The following is a 15,429-nucleotide window of genomic DNA, read 5'->3' as shown; positions in this document are numbered from 1 at the left end:
GATGTTATGAGGGGAAGGAGGGATGCATATATGGCTTAATTTAATCATGCCAACAGTCGGAGTCATCGTAAGGCTTATGTCATGAACAGACATGCACACACCCACATACACACAGAAAAGAGAGATAGAGAGAGGTGCATGCTTCATCTCTTTACTGTGTTGGCTTTTTCCTATTATTCAAAGCTTTAATCATCCTACGCCGAGGTACCTAGATCCCCAATGAAAATGATCTTATTATTATCTATTAAGCATGCAAATCTTGAATGCATTCTATGCAAATATGTATCATGTGAAGAGAGCGAGAGAGGAAGAGTTCCTTTTTATCTTTCTGCTTGCCTACCATTCACTTTTAATGGCCCTACTACATTGAGGTCCTTGGATCACCGATTCGCTGGTTTTGTTAGCTAAGTCAGGCTTTCAAAGTATTTCTGCAACTCAAGTATCATTTGGAGCGAGAGAGAGAGAGAGAGAGAGATCATAAGCACTTCACAATTGGGCTTCGGTGCTCACGTATAAGCACGAAAACCAGGCGCTACCGTACACGTGGCGATACCCCATAAGGCTTGATATCCTTTTTGGTTGATGTGATTGGCTCAACTTGATTGATTAATCAACTGATGTTACACATCTTATGTTCTTCCATCATGTCATATGCATGTGCCACCAACAACCCAACGTCCTCAACTTGATCTATGGATTTGACATCCGCCATGCCGGTGATGGCCTCAAACGCCAAAACTACGTGGGGCATCTTCATCTATTGTGCAGATCCCCATTCTTCTGTGATCTCTTTAAGCAATAACTCAGCTTGAACTTTAGTTGGAGAAATATCTGGAAAGAAAGTAGACACCCAAGTAAGGTAGAAGGAATCCCGCACATCTCCCATCACATACCACATCATATGCATCTCTGCTCATTTGAAATGACTATACGTCTTGATTTGACTGATGGATAGCATCTTAGTAGTGGTGAACATGCAGGTTACTTGATCCTCTGCAGTGCTTGTGAGTCCCACCACCTCCGTGTTTTCCACTTTTTATATGCATTTCAGACACTCGTTTTTCTACCAAGAATTTTCTAAAATTAATCAATTGCATCTTTAGAAGAGAAACGCCGCCAAGTGGCGGGTTCCAGCCCTTCTAGTGCCAGTCCCATGCTTTGGTAAAGAAAGAGGCTGGCGTCAGTGACAAAAGAACCATGAAACTGTAGCCACTTAGTTATGAATACGAGCCCTGAAGATAAGGGGAAAAAAGAGAACTCAAAAGCCAAATTGATATCATTCAGCAAACTTCATAAATAAAATTGGTGGCACATATTTTTACTGTAGTTAACTTCTATCAGCCGCAGAAGAGGACCATTTAGAGGCCATTCTGGTACTGTGTTACATACATAAACTCATCCATGTTCCATAGGCCATCTGACATGTAGTCATCAAACCAGGTGCTCTCACCCAATGGGCAGTCAGGGACTGCATCATTCCAACTTGGGGCAGCCATGGTGTTCAATGGATCATAACAGTCATTGAAGTAACAACCTCTGGATAACGGGCTGTGGGGACTTGTTGGGAATTCTGAAACTGTGGGCAGTTGAGAATCTGAACTGACGTTCCCTTGGTTGGTCACTCCACTGTATCCTGAGAAGTTCACTGTGGTAACCTTGTTGTTGGCTTCCTCAGGTGCACACATGGTGAGGGATGATGATGATGAAGGTTGGGGTGTCTCCATGACTTGTGGGGAGCTTGACGCTGCAGAGCTGCCATTCATGGAGGGTGTGGAGATCTTCTGGAGCAGACGCGGCATCCAGAAGCAGCGGATCGTCTCGCGGAACCTCTGGCTGTTTGCATCACACTGTAGCTGTCGAGCCTGCTTCTGCACCCTTGTTCTCCAGTAGTTCTTGATCTCATTGTCTGTTCTCCCCGGCAGATGCTGTGCTATTCTTGACCACCTAAAGCGCAAAAATTTCGTTTATGTTAGACATGCGTTCTTTTTTCTTAACGACAGAACAAAATGAAAAAGTGAACAACAACATGGCACGCACTAGGAAGCAATCAGTAATCCCTCTATTTTCATAAATGCAAGAAACTGTGATATATGATGATATACTTAATGATGCGAAAAGTCTATAAAGAATTACGGATCACCGCGTATGATGATTGATGACAATCAAAAGAATAGTCGTTAACATGAAGAGTCATGTTTTAGAACAGAAACTTGGCAACCGTGGAACCTGTGGTCATGAACCTCATCATTGCGCAGATATTCTTTACTAAGTAAGCTATTGAGATAACTTTGAAAAGGAAAATATCGTTCTCGGGGGCGACATCGTTATGTTTTTTGAGAATACGTAGTGATAACAATTGATATAGAATCTAAAAACAGTACCTAATAGAATGACAACATCTTTGAACATTATTGTCATGATAAATTAATTTGAAACTAACTAAAAGACGATATTTAGCAAAGGCGACGTCGACGTAGAATATCTTCCTTTTCTCTTGGAACTGTATCAATTTTTGAAAATCTCACAAGAAAATCGCAAGAACTATTGCTGAAAAGAGCAGCAAGTATTTGTGATTAAATTCCATGGATCCACCCTGATCGCTATACTCGATGGTCAAGTTTTAGACTGGAACTTGGATCTTATTTAATGGCAATAGTGCAACAAATCCCGCTACTCTTTTTTCTGTTCAAGCTTTACCAGTTTATGACCAGAAGTACGCATCTCGAGCGTTGAACTCTTTACCTCCTCCAATTTGAAGGTATTTTGGATCCAAGCAAACCTGGGCTCTTTACCTCCTTCAATTTGAAGGACTTTTAGATCCAAGCCCCTAGTTAATGGGGGTTCTTGTTTACAGCATCAGAAGCGATTATCACCACGAAATAAACAACAAAAATCATAAAATTTGAAGGAAAAATAAAGAACTTCGGTGTTGATTTCCCTTCGAAATAGAAAACGACGATTTCACATGGAGCAAAGGGCCGGTTCAAATTGTCCCATTAAGCGACAACTTTCTTTTTCCAGGGCTTCGTTGTGCGGTTATGGCGTCAGCCGTCTGAGCGGAGCGCAAGCAAATCATCATTCGTACATGTTTTTATTAGTCAGTGCCATTATCCGTCGACTACGCATGTGGGTAGCCGTGTGGATGCATAATTGCAGGAACAGGAATGACAGAAACAGTGCGATGGAAAACAGTGAGTCAGTGACAGCAGTCTCGACAGAGAATCAGGATCGTATTTGCGGAGCGTGTAGAACAAAAAGTAAAGACTGCAGCAGAAAAAAAAATTGGGCAGGAAAGATACATGTATCAACTCATCACTACTAACTTTTTGTTTGTTGTCATTATGAAGATGGTTTATGATGTTGACGATGACGATCATGGTACACAGAAGAAGCATAATGAGGAAGAACATGAATCACGAACCTCTTTCTCTCTCACACACACACATATCCTTAAGGAAAGGGAGGAACGAAGAAAGAAAAAGACTGTGATGATGTTACCTGTTTCCCCACTTAGAATGGAGCTCTAAGATCAAGAGCTGTTCTTCCGGTGTAAGGTTACCACGTTTAACATCAGGCTTCAAATAGTTAAGCCACCTCAATCTGCAACTTTTACCCGTTCTCTTAAGTCCTACCAAAGAAAACACAGAGACCAACGAGTTCAGAACGTCAGAGAACACAGAATTAGTACCTCGAGTTCCATGATCAGCAGAGAAATGAAAAGACAAAACAAAACGCACGCACGCAAATAAAATCGTGGTAAGGCCTTAATCTTCGAGTCTTTGCTTATTACCTGAGCACCTCGCCAGCATATTCCAACGCCCCTCCCCATGAGAAGCAATATAATGAATAAGAATTGTGTCCTCCTCGAGAGTCCAAGGGCCTCGTCTGAGCTCGGTCTCATCACCGCCAATCTTGCTGATCTTTTGAAACCTGCCGTCCATGTTCCACATTCACTCTTCAATGCCCAATATGCCTATCCCAAAAAGCATTACCTCTGGAGAAAGGAAAGCTTCTGCCAGGATTTTATAGGATCTTGTACAAGGCCATATAGACCATATAGCATGGTACAACCCTATGAACAATAATACGAATTCTGGAGAGACAGCACTTCATTTAGGAGCTAGACTGAACCAAGAGGTAAGGACCAAGAAAACCAAGGACAGAATGAAATTTTCCTTTTTTTTTTTTTGCCTCTTTCTTTTCGCCTCCTAAGGCTTTTAAATTTTGAAATAATATAGGATACCCATCGAGGAGGAAGACGGGGATGTGGGCCGTTGATAGTGAAACACAGACCAGCTCCTGTATGGAATTGGGATCATTGGTTTTTTCTTGTTTTACTAGATATGCGTTGTTAAGAAACGTGTTTGACTGGACAAAATATTTTATACTCTTCATTCTTGGTTCCATCCTGTTTGCCTAATCTGTCTTCGTTTCAGATGCTAAAATCACTACATGATATCAGCCAGTCTAACACGAGAAGTCGAGTCATCCAAGTTAAGACAGGTGTCCTGTTCTAGATGACCACTTCTTTCCCTGCTTTTTTTTTTTTGGCTTCTGATTGATGGCATGTTCAAAACCATCAAGTTTGCATCAAATTTAGAGACAAATTTGATGGTCTGCTAGAATTGACTTCATTGTACTGTTCCCATATTCCTAGCAACTACTGTTTGGTCTCAAAATGATGAGTGATTTGGTCTTAGTTTATCATATTTTTCTCACTGGACAGGTAGAGATCCTTTTTAGTATTATTTTAAAGGCCCTAGGCCATAGTGGTGAAGGATGGGGGCACTTGTCTGTGGCAGGGGATGGGGACAACTAAAAGTATTGACAAGACATCCAATTATGGATGGACAGGTGTGGACGTTGATGGTGAAGTTCTTGTACTTATGTTTGATAAGAATGGAATTGGCACTTTGGGTACCTAGGCCTATCTCTTTTAGGCTTCAAGCTTTCTTCATTGCTTATTTCATCATCTTCCATTAGCGGGCCATGATCAACCGATGTTAAGCCAGATCAAAATAAAATTTCATCAACGACAATTCCTCTTTTCTAGTTAACAGGTTCCTTTTCCTGCTTGCTTTTATGATGCTTGTTCTGCTAAGCAAGAAAGCTCAACGCAGTTACAACTTTCACCCCGTAAATGATTTTTCGGTTTTGGAAAAAGGACAAAAAAAGAAAAGACAAACCATGTTAACTGGATAAAGGAAATTGGGACTTCGGAAATCAAGCAGCCGGGCAAGTGGGCAGAACCCACTTGAAATGGCCTAACACTTTGGCAGGTTTCTGCATCGTCCACAAAAATGATTAGCAACTTCGGAGCTCGAAGACCTTTGGTTAACATGCACAGAATGTGACAAGAAAACATTTTGAAATTCAAAACTTAGTTTACTGTTTTTAACAGTTAAAACACGCTATATCTTCTCATAGCAAACTTTTACATAATCTGTAGACTCTTTTATTTGGTTGCCTCATAATAGAAAGATAAAAACTTTGGAAATTTCTACCAGAAAGGCCACTTTTTAATCCATATTCTCGAAAACAAATTAATTAAATCACTTTTTTCAACTCCCTGATATGGGTAATACTCTTGCAGGCAGCTGCCAAATGAGAAGCTCCAGTTACAATTATATTGTAATCATTTTGATGCATGTGAATCCTTAGAATTTTTTTTTAATATTATCCTTTCGGGTTTAAAAGTATTTTCACTTCCATAAGGAAAGGAAAACTTATTTATCATTTAACCTCACCGATATTATAATGGTAAAAAGTGAGCTCTTATTAGAAATCCATTAGGAAAATAAAGGTCCAAGACTCATTTCTTTATTTTAATCCTTTTTGTGAACCTTTTACGTAGTTTTCCTTATGCCTTTCTTACATTTTCTTCTTTCAGATTTCATTTCAAGTACCATGTAATCCCCGGTACATATTTGCTAGTTTTTTTTTGTCATTACGGATCCAAGAGCTGTTTGCATCCTCCAGCCCGTCACATGTGCAACCTCTGTGTAGGATGAATGACCTAAAGCATATAGAGTCATTCTAATATGGACAGAAATCCGTCATGCTGAGAATCCTCCAGCTAAAAAGATGACAAGTTGTCTGTCCTTAAATTACAGAGGAGACTGTAAATCTGCATGATCCATGACATGACTAGAAATACCCAGATCACTATTTCCCTGGTTTGTAAAAATTTTATCATCAGCCGACGGTTGCTAACAGCCAGAAACATTTCAGGCCATGATAAAAATGGCAGGTCGAGTAATAAGAAAACAACAGCACCAGTTACAATTTCACGATTTTTAACTGCAAGTTTATAGAAAGTGACTGTTTCATCGATTGACGCTTCCTGAACAAACTTCTGAACTCAATGATATGGTCAAAAACACTCGAACTTTTCACATACAGGTGCAATTCCTCCTCCACTATTATTGTTATTAATGTCTTTTCGTTTTGCACGTCTTTTCAAGAAGAAAGAGCATTAATATACGATTTCATGGCTAACCATCATCCAGGAATTGAAGCTTAGCTTCAGTTAGCCAGTCAATGAGGAATACCACCTTATTGGGATGATGACATGAAAGGTAATACATAAAAAATAGAAGTTTATCCTCCACAATGTGGCTTTAAGATGGTCTGGTCTTTTTATTAGTTGCTGACATTTTAGACCTACAACCATATCGGATACATATCTGTGGGAAAGCCTTTACTTGTCTGTCAAGGTGCAAACAGCTAAAATAATTTTTTTTTAAACAAAAGGAAGATGGAATCAAGCAGAAATTTTTGACCGCTGAACTTAGAAATGCTGTACAAAAGGTACCACCACTTTTGTATACTTTCACATTTAACAGAGAAGTGGGTATCCCATGATAAATACATAAACGGGGCAGTTATTTTGACTGTACATTTCTTTATTTTCGACGTTTAGAAAGCATGCAAACTTTTCGCCCACAATGGGCACACCGGAGACCCAGCTGGACAGGTTAGCTTAAGGCATTCAAGTGGAAGCACGACAAGATGACGTAAAGTTGAAGCAATGAAGAGGCTGCATTTAGTGGGCATGCAAAGGGAAGGAATTTGTAAGGTTTCAGATCAAGAGACAACGAGAACATGGCAATCGTGAAAGATATACCTTGTCCATCAGCAAATTGGTGATTTTCTTCTGCACAGCAAACAAACAGACAATAGATAAATTAACCAAGTAAACATTTCAATTGATGAGTCGACCAGAATCATCTTGGCCTTGAAGTAATGTTACAGAATGTTTAGAATTCAATTGGGTTAAATTGGATGGGAGTTTTCATCAAATAGGAACAGCGCAGCTTCGATTAGCAGCTACAGTTGGCTGGTCTCTAGTAGGTAAAAACAGTGATCCCTCTCGACTCATAAGAAATGCACCCAACTCCCTTTTCCGCTTAGATGAGTAGGATTTGATTTTGTAACCTTCTCATCTTCTTCCTAAAACAGAGTGATGTGTTTAAAAGTTGGCAGATCCTTCTAGCGCATCAGTAGTCGACCCTAGTAGTGGAACTGCCCTTGCAAGCTGCCCCCATTAAATTAGCGGTCTTATACTTTGATCACACATGCGATTGCTTTAGCATATCTAAATTCCAGGACAAGATGAGAATTAGAGATGCAGCTTGGAAGACAGAAGGCTTTGATACCATTTAGGAAGAAGAAGCTATATGCTTTTCTCTCACTTAAGGAAAAGATTTTAATCTTGATGATCAGCTTCTTCGAAATTTTCCGTCCAAAGCAGTTCTTCCATTTTTTTTTCCCTTAATTTTTCAATACAATTAATTTATAAAATCACGGTGTCATCGCATACTGGCCCCTCTATTCGCCATTTTCTAGCGTTGATAGGTAGAGTTAACTAACATGATCGAAATGATTGAATGGTAGCACTTTGAATACTAAAAGACAAGGCCTTTATGATACAAGTGACCATTGATGTATGACCATACATGGTATCTCAAGTCGTGATGGGAAGCCTAACCCTCTCAAAAAGAAAAAGATGCTTTGACTAAGCATGATAAGTTCACAAAAATGAAGCAAAAACAATTAACTATTGACATTTGGTGTCAATCTGACTGAAAAAGAAAATGAAAGCAACCTCAAATTGAGACCAAGATGTTGCTTCTTCCCCACGCCATTTTCGTGTTGCTAACGAAGAGACATGTGAGTGTTGGGTATGCACGAATGCATGTGTATGTGAAAACCATGGAGAAACCCACACATACAGGACCATGGAAAGCAAACTTCGTATGCAAAAGACTCATGAAACAAGCTCTTTGTCCAGCTCTCCTAGCCACGATAAGATCACATTTGCTCCCTTCTCCCATGCAGAATCTAGCATCATATCATGAGCAACCCCTTCTACACGAACTGGAGAGACACCATAAAACTTAGCTGTTTCCTCGATCCCTTGATAATCCTACAGAATTTCAGATTCCTTTCTCAAACAACAAGACTTTAACAACTACCATGAACAGATTTCTCAAATAAAACATGTATCCTGGGTGGGGCAGAAATACAAATCTAATAGTCCAACAGGTAAAAGGGAAGGGAATAAAATGATCACATATTATCAACTGCATAATATCCATTTGATCTAAGTAAAATATTTCCTCCAATACTTTGTTGATACGGTCTGCAGATTATTCATACTTGAGTTTACCCACATCCGCTCCTGATGATGGTAAGAAGAAAAACATCCATTTGCAGTTTGCACAATATAGAAAATTTCAAACCCCCTATGGTTCTCTTTAAGAGGCAACTACAAAATGCTGTCAGCCAATATATAGAGAGAAAGAACAACCAGGGCTTGTGGGATTTGAGTGAAACCATCTGGCTGAAGCACAGACAGAGAAATAGAATATTTGAGAAACTTGAACCATATGGCATGTACCTAAAAGAAAGTGAACATGCATTCCTCAGGCTCTCTCTGATGTTTCATATGTGATACTTGCTTTTAAGATTTCAGGCGACAGTCGACAGAAGATTATCGTGATAAATAAACTCTCAGGCAACCTTATGTAGTCTATGGCCTGACGAACTTCATCATCATGCAATAACTTTAGTGCTAAGGAAACTGCATGAGGTACAAGAGCAGATGACAGTAAATATATTTATTAAAATGCTGACAGATAAATGACACTCACCACAATAAGATCATCAGTACCACCCATTACAAGGATATCAACGGAATCCTTTGGTACTAATGGTATTGGCAAGGTCGCATTCAGTTTCCTGAGATCAAATAGTGGAACCTTTGAACTTTCCTTCATTAGCTCTTGATATCTGCAATGTGCCATGGACAATAAGTGAACTTGAACAGCACTCATAAGTTAAAAACGTTTCGCTGAAAGGGAGAACACTGAAGAGGTTACACGTCTGATTCCCTCTATGTTCAGCTTTCAAATAAAGTTTTACCAATTGGCTCATGAACAAATTCGTAAAGGATTTGAATCCTCCCACACTAGGGGATTTTACATATATGCAAGCACTGTATCCATAACAGGGTGAGCAACGAACTCAAACAACATCCTTCTGAAAATAATTGCATAAGGAATGGCATTGAACACCGTCTATGTCCAATTTTGTCCAACCAAACATATGAAGCATGACATAGATGTAGTCCATGAACAACTCAGACTTGGGCACGGTGTGGACAGGCAGTTGTCTATGAAATCATCTGGTCATCAGCCACTGCTTGTGGCTCATAAAGGAACTGTCTAGCAACTAACAGCATATGAGATCTAATATGAAGCACAAAAATAAGTAAAGCTTTTGTATTTTAGGCAAGTACAGAGTGTGATGGTTCAGAAAGGAGCTTGCATTGAGACAATAGTGTGATATGAATATACTCTCACGTCAAGACAAGAGAAACCATCTACTGTCTCACCATCCAATGGGATGTGCAAATGTGGCAACCATAACCTTCCTGTAAAATGACGTTTACACCTCAAGTGAGGTGCATGCCTGATGCCTCCACGGCAATGACCCTGAGAGGCTTAAGCTATATATTTCCGAACACTTTTGAATTTTCCCCTTGACCATCTGACATATTTTGCACATAACATTACTATTGGCATCCTACAATGTATTTGCATTCTTTTACAAATCAGTCATATGTATCCACCACATGGTGAACATGGAAGAACCTAGAAAAGATGGAAACAGATTATGTAGACAACACAAACTCATCGAGTGGTAAAGAATTCTTGCCAAAAAGTACAGTACATTCAGCCACCATAAAAAGGGAAACATGACATACTGCTTCACTTGATGGTCATCCATGTTTGGAGAAAAAAATGTTTCCTTGCAAAGGCTCAGAGAGGTTGCAAAAGCTTTTGCAGCTAAGCTCAATGTAACCTGTTAAATTCAGCAAATGCTCAAACTGTACGTCTCATTCATCAAAAGACTAAATGAAAGGGAACGTTCAAGACATCAAAAGGTAAGCATCAAAACTTAATTATAAAAATTGGACTTCACATGTTCCAAGGTTCATATTACCAACTACCAACATACAAGAACCAGTTCTCACTAAAATGCTGGCTTGCATCAGAAGACTCATCTCAGTGAGTTGATTGCTCAATTTCCTGAAGAAAATACTGCATGGCTTGGCATTGTGTAAACATGCCATCTTCTTTAGTATTAAAAGCATCCAGGGTGCATTTCAATAGAAGATATCTTAAAAGCATTATTAACAGCACTAGAAGAAAATAGAAATATTTTAGATGCAACTATAAAAATTGCCATCACCAGAGGCCTAGCACTTAACAGTCATAGTAGATAAGAACAATAAACAACTTTTTGCCAACATTTTTCTTTGAGAAATGGGCAACAGTTTAATGAACAGATCTGTGCCTTGACGCTCTCAGTTTTCTAAGCATAGAAGCTGAAGAAATTTTTCCAAAAGAAATGTTCGCTAGCTATTTTTTTTATTATTATAGTTAAAACTCTTGACTAACAGAAACTGCTGAATTGCAATTTTACAATATCCAATGTTGTCAAAAGTGAGAATGATAAACTGACCATTCACCAAGTTAAACTACACATAAGGAAGATAACTGATGAGGGGTTCTTAGGCAACCATACCATCAATTAGGTGAGATATTACCCAGTCATCTTGCTTGACTACTTTGTACTAGGGATCTTTACATATTTCCATATTTGTAACAAATCTAGTGCTGTAGAGGCCAAATGAAGTTGTGCATCCTCTCACCCTTCTCATTCCAAATGCACATATTTTTTCTTTACTAGTAGCAATTTATATGAATTTCTGCTGAGAAAGTCCATGGTCAACACCTGACTTCTCCTACGTCTGACCATTCCCCTAGAGCCTAGCACATAAAACTTTTGATAAACAAGAGTGCTCAATAAGGATATTCAAGTAAAACTAAACACGAGCTGACCTACTAATACAAGGAACAACTCCATGGTCTTATCTTTTGGACCATTCACAGTAATTCGCTTCTGCTGAGGACAATAAGAGCTACCATTCAAAAACATATTACAACTTTTGTTCATGTGTTTGTGGGTGTATGCGATTTATTGTGTTTGAAACAATTTAGCAGGTGTAGAAAACCATCAGTCTGGCACGTTCCAGAAGGCAAGAAGATAAATCAACAAGTTGGTACAAGCAACTTCCCATGGTACCTTAAAAGCAGCAACGGGTTTTGAGAAGATGTACCGTGTTATCAACCCACTGACCAATTTACATAAAAAGGCAATATCCATTAGAAATGAACAATAACACATGAAAGGGTGGACAATATTTGTTCAGACGAGTCCTTACCTGTTGCCAGTGGGTGGCACAGAACATACAAGAACAGCTCCTGCTAGCTGACGATGCATATCCTCTCCTACAACTCACATATAAAGTATGTAAGTCCAACATTTCTCTAAGATCGAGGGGGGGAGGGGGGGCGCGGGGAGAGGGGAGAGGGAGAGGAGAGAGAGAGAGAGACTTCTTCCTGCATTGAGATTGAGAAAGAGTTGAAAGAAAAAAAAAACACAAACAGAGGACCTTTAATATAAAGAATCCCCTGCCTGAGAAGCATCGGTAGATTGTAGCAACCCTATTTCCATCGGAACAATAAAGTAAACAAATACTTTGTAGCTCATACCTGACTTAGAATTGGCGTGTCCAGATATCATATTAGAGATATAGGACTGGACGACAAGTCCTCCGAATGAGTGACCAAGCAACACTGGTGGTAAAGGAAGTACTTCCTGGATGAAGTTAGCAACATCCCTCGTATGTGTCTACTGCATACCATTCACAAGATTAGCCACACTGGAGACTACACCTAAAAGTAAGAGAAAGTAGAAAAAAGTCCCGACAAAAAGCTAGCCAAATGATAGATTGCATCTGGGTGTAAGGAAAAGGAAGACAAACTACCTGCAGAGAACCAGGAATCTGTCCTACGGGCACATCGCTCTCGCCCTGAACATAGAATCAAATCACAATTAGGCAAGCAACCAGGCAGGCAAAGCTTCGCTTCAAATTGAAGAACAAACTGTTGATAGTAATCATTCTACCAACAACCAAATAGGCAACTTACAATGAGGAATCAACATGAAACAACCAAACAAACATCACAAAAGAAAGGCGAAGAAGAAAATGAAGACAAATGTAACTAAAATGCTGAAAAAGATGGACATTCCTACATAATCCGGAAGGACATTCCTAAATAGTCCTAGTCCGAGGAATGAATACATTTGTAAGCAGGTCTTACTTTTTCTCACACTGATAAAGAAACTACACATAGTCAAGAGTAAAGAACTGCAGCATTCTAAACACCACCATCATAACAACCAAGCAGTGTTTCAGAATTTCCACCCCATTTGTCCAAAAGACTAAGATAATTTGGAATACTACAACTTTGACCACAATGCAGTACATCACTCACATCATATATAAAACCAAGACAAAGCAGCTTCACTCAAATCCAGCATCAAGAACGGTGAATTCCCAGAAACAACCAAACGAAATTACAGAAAGAGGTTACCTGCCCAAGTAGGCTAAGAGCGTAGCAATCGTATCCGAAGCTAGAGAAGAAGGGCAGCCAGTGAACAGACCAGCACCAAGCGGCGTGGAAGCTGCCATGGACAAACACCAAGGGAGGCTTAGGAGGCACTGTTTCACTTGTTTCTTCCCTAAATCCGGTCTGGACTATGACCTCCATGTTCAAGCCAGAAGGTAGTTTGTGGAAGTGGCGATGCTGCCCTTCCTTCAGATCGAAATTCAGCCGGGACTCCGGCGGTGCATTCAAGGAGGCATTGGGTAACCTCCGTTTTAATGGGTATCTGATAGTCGGACAGTAGGAAGGGAGGTCTTGATGCAGACTTGGAAAGGGAAGAAGGAGGCGGTGGTGTTGAGTTGAGAGGAGGAGGGCCATGGCTGATGGCAGAGAAGTTCCACTAGCAAACCAGTAGCTTTTGCTGATAGGCTGGAAATAGTGTTTTCGATATCTAGAAAAAATAGTTAATTTCCGATATTTCCATGACCTTTCTGCTCATACCGATTCAGGACCAGAATCGATCAAGAAAACGGCCACGCAGCAGGATTGTTTTGCTGATACATTGCCAAATAGCATTGTCGACATTTTGAAAAAACACCTCTAAAAAATGTTCGTTTTCAGAACATTTGGTTCTCTAATCAGTTTTCAACATCTGGGTTTTGTGCTTGACCTTGATGGAGACAAACTATTCACACCTTTCTGACAAAAAGGATGTTTTATCTTGAAACCCTTACCAAACACACTTAAATATGTTTGATACATAAAATCTAAAAAAATTGTATGTCAGATAATTTTAAATTAATCAAGTAATGAACATACCAAATTATAAAAAATTGTACTCAAATCTTAACGGAGGCTACCGCTGATTTTAAAACTATGGATATATGGTCAGATTTCTTTTCCCTCATACTAGAAATCCGTGGTTTTCATATGATATAATACAAAGATTTGAGATCCTCAGTTAAGAAATCCATTGTTTGTTTAAGCTACAAATTCAAGCTAATGAGGATTTCACCTAAAGTTGTGTTTGATTTCTCATGGATGTGATCATGTGAGGTCTGTGAGGGGATCCGAGATTAGCATAGCTGAAATCCACACTTTTAACAAACAGTAGGTTTTAGCTTGAACCCCAAGATGGATCTCAAGTCCAGGCTAGTTGTAAAAAGATTAATAATCTAATAAAGAAGAATAATGTGGATTTAAGATCTCCTGTTTGTTTAGACCTCAGATTTTGCTACCAAATGCATTCTTAGAAAATTCTTGCATTTTTTTTTTCGAAAATGTGATCCAGCAGCATATTCTTTGCAGCAAGGGCATGTTAAATATATTCACAAGATATGATCTGGCTAGCATGCACTTCAATCTTAAAAAGAAATAAAAATTTTCCAAGTTGGCCGGTTGGTAGGATGAATCAAGCTGTTCACATTTATGAGGGGAAAGTGCTTTGGGCTTTTGCACCAGTAAGTATTTCATGGCTTATTTAGGAAGTAACGTACACCCAATTGAATTAATTTAATCAAAGAGATTAATTTTTTTATTTTTTTTATTTTCTTGCAATGACATACATCCAACTAGAATATGTTTTAGGTTCATTTATTTGTTACTTAACCACATAAAAGTATTATTATCGCATCAAAATTCTGAAAATAATGAGAAATCAATAGGAAACGCTATTTTATGAATGTTGTGATGGCTTAAATATAGTCAAAGAGATCATGTGACTTAACTTTAAGTATATTAAAAGTGAACCACTCCTTTTCTTTTTCGGATGTCAGATTTTTAAATGCAGGTGTTGGACAATAAGTTTGGGGTGATATGTCTGTGGTAAAGTCCTGCTAGATCTGAACCTATCACTACACGTGAGTCTGGATCCAGAATAGTTTCAGGTGAGTTCATCTTGATCTCAAGTATATTTAATTTTCTGCAAGTTGGTCTTCAAAGCAACTACTTTGATCAATAATTCTAACTTGGGTGAGCAAGAGGGTCATTCCCACGAAGCGAAGCCCAAAGGCCCCTCATTCCCCTTGCCTCCGGGGTCCTCAACTGTGTCGGTGTCAGTGATAGAAGGAGACACCCTTCAACTTGGATCTCGTGCTCTACCGTCTTAAGATACAAGAGCATAGCACCCACGGGAATCGAACTAAAGACCTGTCTGCCTTACACAAGCTTTTAGTCTGACCAACAATAATTCTAATTTAACATCTCCTATTCAAAAAAATCCTATACATATTAAAATGATTAAGAGGCACATAATACGTGAATCGATGAATTATTGGAAACCATTTGCGGGATTGTGTGGGCAAATGTTCACACATACCCACAACATGTGGTTCCACCTCTGCTAGCCAGGCATTGTCCTACATTTATAGAAATAAATTTTTTAGATTGAAAATTAAAAAAAATCATT

General features: G+C 39.1%; 2 protein-coding genes across 3 annotated transcripts; both read right to left on the bottom strand.

Moving 5' to 3' along the window:
• Positions 1–1,310: 1,310 nt before the first annotated feature.
• On the bottom strand, positions 1,311–4,004 carry LOC116264525 (MYB-like transcription factor EOBI). Its single transcript, XM_031644808.2, has 3 exons — positions 3,791–4,004; positions 3,499–3,628; positions 1,311–1,944 (listed from the first exon to the last, which is right to left on the bottom strand). The coding sequence occupies exons 1-3, from the start codon at positions 3,948–3,950 to the stop codon at positions 1,359–1,361; spliced, it is 876 nt and encodes a 291-aa protein (XP_031500668.1). The 5' UTR covers positions 3,951–4,004; the 3' UTR covers positions 1,311–1,358.
• A 3,878-nt stretch (positions 4,005–7,882) lies between these two features.
• On the bottom strand, positions 7,883–13,572 carry LOC116263797 (uncharacterized). Of its 2 annotated transcripts, none has more exons than XM_031643576.2 (8): positions 13,011–13,569; positions 12,401–12,445; positions 12,126–12,264; positions 11,795–11,861; positions 11,656–11,704; positions 10,271–10,368; positions 9,156–9,294; positions 7,883–8,428 (listed from the first exon to the last, which is right to left on the bottom strand). In XM_031643576.2, exons 1-8 carry the CDS (start codon positions 13,398–13,400, stop codon positions 8,270–8,272), a joined length of 1,086 nt encoding a protein of 361 aa, XP_031499436.1. In that variant the 5' UTR covers positions 13,401–13,569; the 3' UTR covers positions 7,883–8,269. The 2 variants fall into 2 exon arrangements, with proteins under 2 accessions (XP_031499436.1, XP_049936358.1); XM_050080401.1 differs by having other exon boundaries at positions 8,245–8,379; positions 13,011–13,572.
• Between the last annotated feature and the right edge of the window lie 1,857 nt (positions 13,573–15,429).

The sequence above is a fragment of the Nymphaea colorata genome, chromosome 11 (assembly GCF_008831285.2).
Source record: "Nymphaea colorata isolate Beijing-Zhang1983 chromosome 11, ASM883128v2, whole genome shotgun sequence".
Classification (NCBI taxonomy): domain Eukaryota; kingdom Viridiplantae; phylum Streptophyta; class Magnoliopsida; order Nymphaeales; family Nymphaeaceae; genus Nymphaea; species Nymphaea colorata.
The sequence above is the reverse complement of the archived record's forward strand: the minus strand, read 5'-3'. Positions and strand labels throughout refer to the sequence as shown.

Bases quoted from the DNA above. Each gene is read 5' to 3' on its own strand.
- LOC116264525 (XM_031644808.2), bottom strand. From the start codon at position 3,950: ATGTGGAACATGGACGGCAGGTTTCAAAAGATCAGCAAGATTGGCGGT. The intron at 3,629-3,790 runs GTAATAAGCAAA...TTTCTTTGGTAG, and splicing joins TATGCTGGCGAGGTGCTCAG to GACTTAAGAGAACGGGTAAA. The intron at 1,945-3,498 runs GTAACATCATCA...TTTGCGCTTTAG, and splicing joins CATTCTAAGTGGGGAAACAG to GTGGTCAAGAATAGCACAGC.
- LOC116263797 (XM_031643576.2), bottom strand. From the start codon at position 13,400: ATGGCCCTCCTCCTCTCAACTCAACACCACCGCCTCCTTCTTCCCTTT. The intron at 12,446-13,010 runs GTAACCTCTTTC...TTCTATGTTCAG, and splicing joins CTCTTAGCCTACTTGGGCAG to GGCGAGAGCGATGTGCCCGT. The intron at 8,429-9,155 runs GTGAGTGTCATT...GAAATTCTGTAG, and splicing joins GTACTGATGATCTTATTGTG to GATTATCAAGGGATCGAGGA.